General features: G+C 54.8%; 1 protein-coding gene across 2 annotated transcripts; it reads left to right on the plus strand.

The window, feature by feature from the left end:
• The first annotated feature begins 366 nt into the window (after positions 1-366).
• On the plus strand, positions 367-12,166 carry MARVELD3 (MARVEL domain containing 3). Of its 2 annotated transcripts, none has more exons than XM_004584006.2 (3): positions 367-851; positions 3,153-3,280; positions 11,483-12,166. In XM_004584006.2, exons 1-3 carry the CDS (start codon positions 472-474, stop codon positions 12,118-12,120), a joined length of 1,146 nt encoding a protein of 381 aa, XP_004584063.2. In that variant the 5' UTR covers positions 367-471; the 3' UTR covers positions 12,121-12,166. The 2 variants fall into 2 exon arrangements, with proteins under 2 accessions (XP_004584063.2, XP_058530230.1); XM_058674247.1 differs by lacking the exon at positions 11,483-12,166 and adding an exon at positions 7,142-8,001.
• The last annotated feature ends 1,539 nt before the right edge of the window (positions 12,167-13,705 follow it).

The following is a 13,705-nucleotide window of genomic DNA, read 5'->3' on the forward strand; positions in this document are numbered from 1 at the left end:
AAATCCAGGAATCTCCTAACGCACGAAGTACAACTAAGCTGCAGCAGACAGCAGAAGTCAGGAGTAGGGATGAGGTGCAGGATGGGTGGATGGAGGAGAGCGTGGGGGACAGGTGCACGCGAGCTTGTGAGTGGGTAGCAAAGGAAACCCAAAGTGCCGTGTACCTTGAACTTTAGGAGCTGGCAGGGTCACCAGCCGGGTCAGGGGGAGAGCAACTGCTTCCAGCACGACCACCCCTTCCGTCCGGCCAGCGCACAGACTCGGGGACCTGACTCCAAGCCGCGCTCAGGGTATCCCCTGGCGGCACGCGCGCCCAGGTGAGCGCCCTAGGGCGAGCTGCGAGGGCCCAGCGCGCGTGCGCCCAGGTGCGCTGCCCGCCGCCCCGCCTCCCGGGCTTGGCCACCTGCCGGGGAAACTTGGGTTTGGCTGTCGCCCTCGGGTCGCTCCCGCGTCTGGACACGGAACCGGGCCATGGAAAGCAGGTCGGGGACTCGCGTGTCCCGGGCCCTACCGCGAGAGCGGGACCCGGACCGGCGCCCCCGCTCGGACCGAGACCGGCCACACGAGCGACCGCGGGACAGACCCGAGGACCGGCGCCGCGAGCGAAACGGGGAAGTGCGGAGGGACGGGGACCGGCGAGGGGGCCGAGAGTCCCGTCCGGACAGACACAGGGACGCGGGCCATCGCGCTGGAGGACACAGGGAGTGGGACAAGCCTCGCCAGAGCCGGGAGCGCGACGGAACCCGGGGCCCATCCTGGGACGCAGCCCCGCCCCCCTGGCCCGCGCCCTGGGAAACCCCGGAGCCGCCTCCCCACAGGAAGGAGGGCTTGGGGCGCCGCGCCCCGGAAAGGTGAGCTCCACCTCCCGGCCTCACCGTGCGCTCTCAGAGGGCGAGGAGGGCCGCGCGGAGCCCCTCACCTCGAGGAGGGACCCCAGGGTCACAAAAAACTAGCCAGCCTGCTGTGGGGGTCCCGGGAACGAGGGAGGAGGCGGAGAAAGGGGGCGAGGCGAACCTGAGGCGCTGCTCACAGCGGCAGTTCCTCGCGTCCTGGGGGCCGTGGAGGGTTCCCTGAGTCAGCCGGGAGCGGACGGCGGGCCCGCGGGGTGACTGCGCATGCCCTGAGCCACCGCTCCGCGCCGGACCCCCACGCTCCTCCCAGAAGCTGAGTGTGCCTTAGGGCTCACACCTGTTCCGATGTCCGCAGGGAGGTGTGCACCCTCCCGGCTGAACAAACCCGGGCCTTCCGGGCCTTGGAGAACACAGAGAACCTCTGTGGTCCTTGGGATTTTGTGAGCTGGGCACCCTGGGCAGCAGGCCATCTGGTCTCCACATCATTTACTTCCAGGGCCCTTCCCCCACCACCCAGTCCCCATCTCACATTCATTCACCTTGCACAGACGCTAATGAATGTGCAGATTCTGTGCCTAGCACTGTGGCCTGTCCCTGCCCCCTCCCACGAAGACACTGACACACACACACACACACACAGGACCTGGGGTGATGGCCACTTTACGCCTTTTGATACCCCTGGCTCCTGACTTGGGGCATCGGGAGGCTGAGCCCAGCCTGTCTGTTGTATGTCAACACAGCTGGAAGGCTAGTCTCTGGAGTTTACTGGTCGTTATCTAAAACCAACTGGCAGAACAAAAGGTGCGCCCGCAGCAGGTCACAGGGCAGCTGGCCGCTGAGGGCTCCCTGGCGGCAGCCACGGTGCACTGTGGTTGCTGTTTGGCTAGCGGCATCCAGTGGGAGCGGTTAGGTCTGGGTTGGTTTAAGGACCAGCAGCCACCCACCCACAGCTGGGATGTGGATGGGAACCCAAGAGTGATTTGTGTATTGTCCTCCACTTAGCATTTATTTGAGGCGTGGGATACAGGACCTCTCCCCTGCCTCCCTGCCGTGGCTACTGGGCCCACTGCAGCCCAGTACTGTACGTTCCTTTTTCCATGGAACAGCTGGTGAGGATCAGGCGAACTTCCTGGAGGAACTAACCACTAGAGAAAAGGTGCAGGAAGGGACAGACGAGGAGCACAGGGCACAGAAGGCCTTCCGGGCAGAGGAGTAGCTTCTGCAGAGGGTAGTGGACCTCGCAGAGTTGACCAGGCTGTGACGCCCTGGGCTGGCCAGCCTCGCAAGTGACTTCACGGAGGTTGGGTCTGTGCCGAGCTGAGAGCTTTGGTTCCTGCAGGCAGCGGCTCACAGCTGCCTAGTTGGACGAACTCCCCGGGGCAGAAAGGCCAGTCCTGGCTCCACGTCACATCCCAGCTTGCTCTCGGGCAGTGAGTGCTTGCACGGGGTCTGGGGTCCCAGCCATCCATGGAGGAGACCCAGCTGCTTCCTGGTCTTGGGCTGGCCCAGCCCTTCTCTGGGGCCACCCTACGGGGAGTGAGCAGCGGCTAGAAGATCTCTGTCCCTATCTTTCTGTTTCAGTCTCTCTCTGCTCAGTCTCACTGCTTTCAAAAATTAAAAACATATATATACACATTTAGAAAAATAATTTAAAAATAATTAAAATGGTTCCAAGGCTGTGTTCAGGTGTTCTGGCTTGTCAGGGGAGCAAGTGTGTGAATGTTCTGGAAGGCTTCTATGGGGTCTGCCATAATATAACAAACTGTACTTGTGTTCTGCACATTGCCTGACACATGGGCCCTGTGCAAGGAGCCCCATGTCCTCATACCACAGCACGCTGGTGAAAGAGAAAAGTAAGGGTTAATGCTTTTTCTGCTTCTGTATCCTGCTTGGCGAGATCAGATAAAAGGTAGGGGAATGGCCATGCTGGGCCTGACAATGGGAAGAAGGCCTAAGTTTCTGTCTCCTGATAAGTAAATTCCTTAGTCCGAGGAAATGAGGCTGGAGGGCCCTGAGCTGGCGCCAGAATAAGGTCATAAAATTTGTACCAAACCCAGCAGCTGTGCTGAGCTCGCAGTATAAAATGTCTGTACCCCTGGACATAGGGGCTCTCACTCTGTCATAGGAGTGGGGCCCGTCCGCGAACGTCAATAAAATTCCTCTTGCTATTGCAGCCTCTGACCTGGTTATTGGGTGCTTTCGGGCGGCAACTCCTGGGACCCACACCTGTTAAACCCCCACGGTTTAACACTGGGGGCTCAGACATACATCATAATGGGCATGTGTGTTTTTTGCTTCTAGTGAATTCACGTCTGGGAGATATGTGCCCTCGAACCCCAGGCCTGGGCTGGAGGAGGTGGAATTTGCCCAGTCAGAGGCCGAAGGACTCCTGGACTGCCACAAATGCAGATACCTGTGCACGGGCAGAGGTGAGCTGCTGGGAGAGAGTTGGCAGCCGTCACTGTCACTCAGGGTGGGGTTGAGCTATGGACCACGCACACATCCCTTTGGAGTCCCTGGAATTTCCATCTTTAGCCCAGTGTGAGAGCCTCATGAGAAAGGGACAAATGCTGCTGGCTCACGGGCTTCTAATTTGGAGCCCTGGGCCTGAAGAGACAGAGGGGTTGGGGGTGGGGAGGGGGCAGCGGCTAGGGGGAGGGCTGCCTGCCTGTGAGCTGTCAGCTGTCCAGGGTGGCTGCTCGGGGAAGGTGGGCCAAATGGGGTGGGGGAGTCTCCTGCAGCCAAGTTGCTGCTCACACCGCGGGGACCCTGGCATTCTCCCCAGAGACCCTGGGGCCCCTGATGCTCCTTGAGAAATCCTGGCTGCATTAAGAACCAGCTCCCACAGACGAGGAAGCCAATTTGTCCAGAAGGTAGACCTACCCTGTGACACACCAAGTGCTTGACATGCTCTGTGCTGTTGGCATTCAAAACAGAACCTTAAAACTCACACCCAAGGAGCCCAGCTGCAGCCTGAAAGACACTGAAATAAGAGCAGATGTGAACCCCAAGCATGGTTCCCAGGGCTGTCGTCTGGGCACTGGTGCCTGGCAGCAATGAGGAAGATCCGGTTAGTTCAGAGCAAGTCCTTGTGTGACTCAGGCGACCGGCTGGGGGGCAGGGGTGCAGAGAGGTGTCCCTGGCTGGGCTGTCTGTCGATGATGGACAAGAGCGAGAAGAGTAAAGGTGCCAGCCTCAGGAAGAAAAATCACAAGGAGAGAAGTGACTCCTCCCTAAAGGTGTAGCTTGGCATGGTAATTGCCAAGATGATTGTGGGATTAGGAGGACTTTTGCTGCCAAGGCTGTCGGCCTTCCGGGCAGTGCAGTGAGTACTGGCTGGCTGTTGTTCCCCTAGCAACTCCTGAGGCTCAAAGAGGGAAACTCATCACATCGACACTGTCCTCACATGGTTTACTTGCTTAACCTTGCTTTCCTTGAGGATACCAATAACAGGAATGAGCCAGAAGTTGGCTAACAGGTTCCTGTGTACAGACTTTTTTTTTTCTTTCTGTGATTGATTGACCAAGATGGGAGGGCAGGGCTTGGAGCTTCTGACCAAAGTATGCCTTGATTTAGCTTTGATAACTTCCAGCTACGTGGCCTCAAGCCTGGAGGTCAGGAAGTAATAACCCTGGATATGCAGAGGCCCAGAGAAGCAGCTGTCAGACCCAGGGAAAAGTGTGCCTGCACAGAGGTCACACCCAGGCCCCTGGAGCTGTGCCAGAGTGCACCCTGTGTGACTGCCTTTCCTGATTGATGAGACACAGTCCCCTACAGCTCACCTGCAGAAGTGAGAGGCAGGTGCAGCCTTCCCTGGTTTCCTAGGGAAACCCCCAAAGCGTGGCTGTGCTTTGCTTCCAGAAGGTTCAGTGGAACATAGTGGGAGACCAACGGAAAGAAATATACCCTGAATTCTCTTGAATGAGCAAGAATTCCCAGGAGCTAAGAACTTTAGGGGATAAGGAGGGAGGGTAGGAGAGAGGGCAGACGGAAAGCAAGCCCAGATGTTTGAGGCACACGTCAGGCCACAGGAGCCTGGGCACCTGTAGGTTGTGCCTTTTTGAGAGACAGGTGGCGAGTCACTGGTTCCCAGTGGGAAGGAACATTCCCATTAGCCCACAGAGCACCTTCTCCTCACCTTTTGTTCTTTCTCTCTTGCCTTAGACCCTTAGTACTCAGATCAGAGGCAGGGCATCTAGCTCCAGGCTTACCTGCAGAGCAGCTTTAAAAACTTAATTTTGTTGGGGCCAGCATAGTAGCCTAGTGCCTTAAGTCCTTGCCTTGCACACTCCAGGATCCCATATGAGCAATAGGTCATATCCCAGCACCCCTGCTTCCCATCCAGCTCCCTACTTGTGTCCTGGGAAAGCAGTCGAGGGTTGCTCAAAGCCTTGGGGCTCTGCACCCACATGGGAGACCCAGAAGAACCTCCTGGCTCCTGGCTTTGGATCAGCTCAGCTCCGGCTGTTGCAGCCACTTGGGGAATGAATCAGCGGATGGAAGCTCTTTCTTTCTGTCTCTCCTCTCTGTATATCTGACTTTCCAATGAAAATAAGTAAATCTTAAAAAAAAAAAAAAAACAATTTTCTCTCAAGACAGTTGTCATTTCTATAATCAGAAGTTTCTGTTGCTCACGCAGAGCCTTGAGATGTAGCTTCCGAGTTCCTGTTTCTTTTTTTTTTTTTAAGATTTATTCAGTTTATTACAAAGTCAGATATACAGAGAGGAGGAGAGACAGAGAGGAAGATCTTCTGTCCGATGATTCACTCCCCAAGTGAGCCGCAACGGCCGGTGCATGCCGATCCGAAGCCGGGAACCAGGAACCTCCTCCGGGTCTCCCACACGGGTGCAGGGTCCCAATGCATTGGGCCATCCTCGACTGCTTTCCCAGTCTACAAGCAGGGAGCTGGATGGGAAGTGGAGCTGCCGGGATTAGAACCAGCGCCCACATGGGATCCCAGGGCGTTCAAGGCGAGGACTTTAGCCGCTAGGCCACGCCACCGGGCCCTTGAGTTCCTGTTTCAGAGAGAGTTCCCATGGATTCGTTTACTCCCCAAAGGGTGGCAACAGCCTGGGCTGAGTCAGGCTAAGCCAGGAGCTGGGAACTCCACCCAGGTTTCCCACGTGGGTGGTAAGACCTAAGCATTCGAGCTGTCACACGCTGCCTCTCAGGGAACATTTCAGCAGGAAGATGGGACCGGAAGCGTTGGAACCAGGACTTGAATCAGGTGCTACCAGAAAGAGTGTGGCCCTCTAAAGTGGCAGTTCAGCTGCTATGCCACACACCTGCCTCTGTGGTACTCCGGGAAGGACAATACTGGTTTCTAATGAGAGGTGGCAGACCATTGGTTTCCTCGGGAGGAAGGTGAACCACTGACCTGAAGCATTAGTAGGGAAATTCAAGTACTCCGTGTCTGGACGGTGTTGCCGTGGCAGACGTGTGTGTCAGAATTCAGCCAGCTGTATGCTCACTGGAAGTCATTCTGTAAGTTCTGGCTCAGTGAAGTGAATTTTAAAGAGAAGTCAGCTTCCACTGCCCAAGATAGAGAAGCCCAGGCTCCTGAAACAGACTAGCCCCGGGAAAATACTGCTGCCCAGACAACAGTCTTTAAGGGACCTGACAGATTCCACTTCAGCTTAGTAACATTGTTTGAGAGGCTGAATGAGAAAGGAAGTGAGATGTAGGGATGCAGCTGGACTAGTCCAAAGCTAGGAGCCAGGAGCGTCTTTCTGGTCTCCCACGAGGACGCAGGAACCCGAGGACTTGGCCAGCCTTCTCAGGTGCTTTAGTGGGAGGTGGACAGGAAGTGGAGCAGCTGGGACTCCCTGGGCACCTCAGGCGGTGGCTTTACTGGCTGTATCACAGTGTGCTGGCCCCGGAGCTTTGCAGTCTCTTGTGAGAACTCTCCTGTTAGCACCAGTAAGAGGAGATGGCTTTCTTAGTGCTTTGGGGGAGGGTGGGGGTGTGTGGCATGTTCTTGCCCTGCAGTGAAGGCTGCCTTTCCGGCTGCGAACTCGCCTCCTTCCTCCCATCAGCGTCATGTCCACGGCCCGGGGCGGGCTGCCTTGCTCTTGAGTGAGTCCTGCTTTGCCGCCCAGAGCATGCTGGTCACGTGTGGTGCCCTGCTGCCACCTGCCTCTGTGGGTGTGGCTTTGGCTGAGGACCCTGGGATAGAGGGCCGGCACTGGGTGCTGCTGGCGCAGGGAAGGTGGGCCTCGCCGTGGAAGCGCCCGCGTGTGCGTGTGCCGTGGAGCGACTCTCAGCGTGGTCCCCCACCCTGTCTTTGCAGCCTGCTGCCAGATGCTGGAAGCTCTGCTGAACTTGCTGATCCTGGCCTGCAGCTCTGTGTCTTACACGTCCACTGGGGGCTACACGGGCATCACCAGCCTGGGGGGCATTTACTACTACCAGTATGGAGGGGCTTACAGTGGTTTCAGCGGCGCAGACGGCGAGAAAGCCCAGCAACTGGACATCCAGTTCTACCAGCTCAAGCTGCCCACAGCCACCACAGCCATGGCCTATGGTGGAGCCCTCCTGGGCTTCTCCTGCCTCCTGCTCGTTGCGGGCGTGTTGCGGGTGCCGTGGCACTGCCCACCGTGGCTGCTGGTGGAAGGCTTGCTGGACGCGCTCATCGCTGGGGCCTACATCCCAGCCTTGTACTTCTACTTCCAGCACCTCTCGGCCGCCTATGGCTCTGCCGTGTGTCGAGAGAGGGAAGCGCTGTACCAAAGCAAAGGGTACAGCGGCTTCGGCTGTGCCTTCCATGGAGGTGACATAGGGGCCGGGGTCTTTGCAGCCCTGGGCATCCCTGTCTTTGCCCTGGGGGCTGTCCTGGCCATTAGAGGATTCCAGAAAGTCAGGAGACTGAAGGAGAAGCCGACGGAAATGCTTGACCTTTAGGGTTTTCCCAGCATTCTGCCAAACATGAAGTGATCGAAGTGACCCCAAACTCAAGTCCTTGGCAAGAACACTTAGCTGGGGCGCTTGCCGGTGCTTGCAAAGCCAAAGGCTAACTTGAACACCAGCCGTGAAGCTCCTAGTTGCAAGGAGGGGCATTCTCTGAACCAACCCTGGTTTTTGGAATCTTCCATTAGTGAAGCATGATTGATATTGTGAACAGATAGAGCCCGGGACCCACGGGGGAAAGGCTCCTGCTGCCGCCGGGTGTGATCCCAGGTTAGGTAAACGCAGTAACCCAGTGGATCTCAAGAACCTTCTCTTCAAAGCTCTGGACAAGCCACAGACACATGAGGTTGCATCCAACCCTAGCCTGTTTGCATCCAGCTGAAAAGTCCAGAACGTTCCCCAGCCAGCTCTCTGGGTCTCCCACGGGCGCTCCTGGAGGCCACTTCTGTCCTGTTTAAGTTGGAGACAGGCACGGGCTGAGGGCGTTGCGAAGAGGCAATCCAGCCGAAGCCCCTCACCCTGCCAGGAGCATTTTGTACCTCATCAATGTGCCGCTGCACCAAGCCTGGAAGCCGACATCTGGGACCCAGCACGTGTCCTCGTTTCCAGAACTTACTCTTGGTCAGAGGCTTCCTGGGTTCTGACTGCACGATATGTCACGAGCACAGAACCTTGTCATGTGTGCCTGGTGCGGGTGAATACCTTCTTTGATTTATAGGAATCCAAGAGAAACACCCAGAGAAAGACTCGTGTGATGATGATTCTCTTGACTGTAAGTTCTTGTTACGCTCTGTGGTACAGACAGCTGATTGCTTTAAACACGCAAGTGGTGGACCCAGCGCAATGGCTCAGTGGTTAAATCCTCACTTTGGCATGCACAAGGATACCATATTGGCACCAGATCATGTACCATCTGCTCCACTTGCCGTCCAGCTCCCTGCTTGTGGCCTGGGAAAGCAGTTGAGGATGGCTCAAAACCTTGGCACCCTGTACTCATATGGGAGACCCAGAAGAAACTCCTGGCTTCTTATCCGCTCAGCTCCAGCCATTGTGGCTACATGGGAAGTGAACCAGTGGATGGAAGATCTATCTGTCTCTTCTTCTCTCTATAAATCTGCCTTTCCAATAAAAATAATTCTTAAAAAAAAGACATGAGTGCCATTTGGATCTTAGGGACATTCAGGACATATGTATTTCTTGAAGTAGATACAAAATTTCTTGAAGAACACAAAGGAAAGTATTAAGAGTGTAACACTGTTGTTTCTGGGAGAAAGGGATTTTTTAGAATTTTTTTTACCTTCTGTGTATCTTGATTACACATGTATTTATTTTTAAAAAATTAAAAAATAAAAAAAAAACGAAATCTGCTTGGTCGACTCCGCTTGTGTAGAGCCAGTGTAGAGGCAGGTGTCTCGAGCATTAGATGAGAAAGCGCCGAGACCACCTGGCCCAGAAGGAGGCTGCGTGGAGTAAAGCTCCCGGTCTGTTTCAGGGTCCGGGTCCCTCTCCTGGGCCTCTACTGTCTTTCCAGAGACTGTGCCCTGCCCCACCTGAGACAGGCCACAGCAAGTCTTTTCTGACCCTAATGTGTGTGTGTGTTTCAGCACTGACCTGTTTGGTATTCTGCTGAACCAGGACCACTGTCCCAGTGCCAATAGACCTGGCAGATGAGGGTCACTCCTCCCAATGGCTGCAATTAGTGGGTGGGTGGTTGATTGCTATGGCCTGGGTCTGTTGGTTTTCACTCAGCAGACACGTGCTGCATGGGTTGTGATGTGGCTGTTTTGCTGAATCTGACCCAGAAGGAAGGTGGTTGGGTGTCCTATGTCCTACAATAACCATGTTACTGTCTTCCCTCAGAAGATGGGACAGTGACAGCCTGCAGAGGTGCCAGGGCTGCGGCTAGCAGCAGCATGGCATCTGGGTCAATGCTCTTGCCCTGCTGTAGGAAGGGGTGGCCTGGAGCTCATGGTGCCCAGGGGAAGAGTGGGCAGTGTGGGCTGTCCATGCTGAGCCCTTGACGGCAGGGTTTCGTGGACATCTTGGGGCCTGCAGGAATTTGCATGGGTACCATGGAGTTGGGATCAGCAAACCTGGCAGCTGCCCATCTGAGTGCCCTCTGGGCGACAGCAGTGTCTGTGGCACCCACCACCAGAGAGCCTCACCATAACCTGGCAGGCATCTCCTTCAGGCATCAGATCAAGCCCCAAGATGCAGAGAAGCAAGGACATGGGTAAGATGACCAGGCAGTGACCGCAACCTGGTGTTCCCCAGCGTGGGTTCCTTTGCTTTTTTCTGGGCTCCCATCTCCAAACCCCTCACAGTAACAGGGGACCAGCCTGGCTCCCCCTGCCTCCCCAGTGGACAAGCCAGGCATCCATGGCAGAATCCTGCTTGGACACACCATTGAATCCCCATACTGGTGCTGCAGGCCATGTCACCAATGTGCTCGTTCTATAGGGAGCACTCAGAAAACGTCTCTGTTTTTCTGCCTCCTAGGTAACATGGGAATAAGATTTAAAAGGCGGTCAGGGTGCACAGTTTGGCACAGCTGGTAAATCACTGCCTGGAACAGTGGCACCTCATATTTCAGTACCTAGTCCAAGCCCCAGCATCTCCAGTTCCGATCCTGCTTCCCGCGGACGCACACCTTAGGAGGCAACAGGTGATGGTCAGGTGCTTTGACACCTGTACTCACCTGCCTCCGGCCTCTGACATGGCCCTGCTCTGTTGTTGCAAGCACTGAAGGAGGGAATCAGCAGATGGAAAATTCTCTCTGCCTTTCAAATAAGAAGCAAATAAACACATAGTAAGCAGTGAAGTGCTTACATTTGTGAACAAGCAGAGGCAGGGGGATAAATTACACATTTGAGTGTGCTTTAATTTGCAACCAAGGAACACTAGAAAGTTTTATGAGAAACTAATGTAAGTATTTAGGTACGTGAGATTTCCCAGCTGATCCTTTACATCATTGTGGTTTTTAAAACCTTGATTTTTGACAGATTCACAAGAAGTCATAGAAACAGCAGAGAGATCCCACCCGCCCTTCACCCGCTGTCTCCCACCACAGCGGCACACTGCAGGTCGGGGAGTGAACGCCCCCAGAGCCGGTGTAGGGCTCGCCAGCTCCATGTGCACTCGTGTGCAGTCCTGTGTGACTGTTGCAAGCATGGAGCCGGGTCACTTCCAACAGCACCATCAGAGCCAGGCGCCACCCCCTCTCAAATCACACCCGTGCCCTTCCCCAGGTCAGCTAGGGGTGCTCTGTAATTCTGTCCTTCTGAGACTACAGAATCATTGTCCCCTCCGGTCCTGGGCTTGCTGCACTCCTCACAGTTCCCCAGGGACCCCTGCAGTCATTGACTGTGCCAGAGCTCATTCCTTCCTGTTGCTGAGTGGAGGGCTCTGCAGTGTGGGTGCCAGTGGGCAGCCTTCACCCAGTGCAGGGCATCTAACTCAGGGCTCTTTGAAATGAGCCTCCCATGAGCAGTCCAGCACACGTTTTTTGTGTGGACAGAAGTTTGTTCAGAGCCAGTGCCCGAGAGTACCACTGCAGGATCACATGTGCATTGAATGTTCCTGAGAAAGTGCCAAAAAAAAAATTTTTTTTCTAAGAAGCATTTTGATTTTCCAGATCTACTTGTCTATTAGAATCAAAACACTAGTCAGAAAGCCCAAACGCATCATGCGGATGCTAACCGCCCCGCCTGTCTCTCCCCTGTAGGTGTGGTGCACATAGTGGAGGTGATACTGAACGCAATGGTCCTCATGTGCATCGTGGCCTCCTACTTCGTCCTGGCCGGATTCAGTGCCAGCTTCACCACAGGAGGCGGCTTCGGGAGCAACTATTACTCACCATTTGAGGGCACAGAGCTGGAGCAGGTGCGGCAGCTGGACCAGCAGTACACGGTCCTCCGGGCACCCCTGATCTACGGCGGCGTGGCTGTCTCTCTGGGGCTGGGTGTCCTCACCATGGGCGTTTTGCTCCGAGGAGCCAAGAGCCTCATGAAACTGCCTAGGAGGTGGCTGCTTCTGGAGGCCGCATTCTGCGTCCTCGCAGCCGTGGGCTACTGCGTGGGCATCGGCATTTACCTGCACGCTGCCTTGCAGATCAACTCCACGGACACTTGCAAGCAAAGAGAGAGGCTGTATGCCCGTAAGGGTCTCACCTGGATGAACTGCCAGCTAGCAGGCACTGATGGAGCAGCAGCCACCTTTGCCTGTCTTCTGGTCATCATGTACGGCGTCAGCGTGGTGCTGGCCCTGCGGAGCTACCGCGAGCAGAGGCGTTACCGGGACAGGCAAGGACAGCAGAGGTGCCACGCCGATGCCCCGGAGTACCTGTGGTCCGGGACTCTCTGAGGACTCCTCTGGAACCGAAATGTCAACCTCACTACCCTTGTTTCTCTGCCATAGACAGGTCCTGTTAAGCCTGTGGGTTTTCACAGGTTTGATTCTAGGATTGCTGCTGTTGGTACATAGTGCAAAGTTCAACGTCTCATCCTTCTCTTGTCCAAGGAGATAACAAGGTCCTGGTTGGCGGACTGGGCTAGAGCTTGAACATGCCGTGTCCATTTACTGCCAAGACCAAGGTCATGAGTCTGGGGAGTGCCCTAGGGAGGGCTCACTGAGTGCAGGAGAAGGCAAGCAGGGCAACAGCTCCCTCTGGCCTGGAAGTTCTAAAAATTCTAAAAGATGCAAACAGCACTGCAGGGCCTGGCGGGCCCAGTGTTAACTGTAGAACTATCCTCCGAATCCTGGCGCCAAGGCCTTCAAAGAAAGCTCGTGGAAGAGGGTGAGTTTGCCTTAGTGCCAAAAAGTTTTAACCCCATGCATGCAAAGGGTCTTCAAGAAATCAATAGAAAGGGCGTGTTAAGGCATGTTTTGTACACACGTTTACAAAATTTTGTGCACCCAAACCAAACAATAATTCCGTTTATCAACTTGCCAGCCTTTAAAAATGCCAGCCTTTAATCCCCTGGCAATGGTTTTAAGGCTGCGGAAGCCTAGCCGAGTACCTGCGGAGGGAGGAGGTGCCATTGTGTTGTGCCATCACCCTCGGGCCGTCAGCAGCCTGCCTGCCTTCCACCAAGATTCCTGCTACCTGAAGATGGCCTCGCGTGCCAGCCTCGGGCCGGAGGAAATGTTTTAAAGTAATTTCTAAGTTTTTTTTTTTTTTAAACAGGAGCCTTGCAAGTCTTGAGGAAATTTGTGAACTTCTTAGATGCCTTGTTCAACTGATTAAGATAGTTAAATCAGCCGCTTGGCTCTGGAAGGGTTACAGGAGGCTGCCTCATTTCTGTGCTGCCTGAAGGGGCCCCGTTAAGCAGGCCTTCTTCACAGATCTGGGACTCTCTCATTCCCTCCACTGAATTTGGAACAGAACCAATCCCTTGCATTGAGTTTTTAGGAATTTTAACCTCAAGTGTTCTAGTCCTGTCTTTATACTACTAGTCTCAAATGATTATTACTCTATGCCACAGAAACCAGAAATACCAACTGGGATGGACTACTCTTCCTCCAAGCTGTCCAATAGTTAGTTTCGAATGGAATCCATCCAATTAAGGACCAAAACCAAATCTCATATAGAAATGGGAAAGATCAGGGCCCAGTGCAGTAGCCTAGTGGTTAAAGTCCTCGCCTTGCACCTCCAGGATCCCATGTGGGCACCGGTTCTAATCCCTGCGCCCTACTTCCCATCCAGCTCCCTGCTTGTGGCCTGGGAAAGCAGTCGAGGACGGCCCAAAGCCCTGGGACCCTGCACCAGCGTGGGGAGACCTGGAAGAGGCTCCTGGTTCCCGGCTTCGGGTCAGTGCAGCTCTAGCCATTGTGGCCACTTGGGGAGTGAATCAGTGGACAGAAGATCTTCCTCTCTGTATATCTGACTTTCCAATAAAAATTTTAAAAAATAAATATTTTTTTAAAAATGGGAAAGATCTAAATTATA

Source organism: Ochotona princeps, chromosome 16 (genome assembly GCF_030435755.1).
Source record: "Ochotona princeps isolate mOchPri1 chromosome 16, mOchPri1.hap1, whole genome shotgun sequence".
Taxonomy (NCBI): Eukaryota; Metazoa; Chordata; class Mammalia; order Lagomorpha; family Ochotonidae; genus Ochotona; species Ochotona princeps.

Excerpts from the sequence above, each read along its gene's own strand:
- MARVELD3 (XM_004584006.2), top strand. The coding sequence starts at position 472 with ATGGAAAGCAGGTCGGGGACTCGCGTGTCCCGGGCCCTACCGCGAGAG. Across the intron at positions 852-3,152 it reads GGGCGCCGCGCCCCGGAAAG|TGAATTCACGTCTGGGAGAT; the intron begins GTGAGCTCCACC and ends TTTTGCTTCTAG. Across the intron at positions 3,281-11,482 it reads ATACCTGTGCACGGGCAGAG|GTGTGGTGCACATAGTGGAG; the intron begins GTGAGCTGCTGG and ends TCTCCCCTGTAG.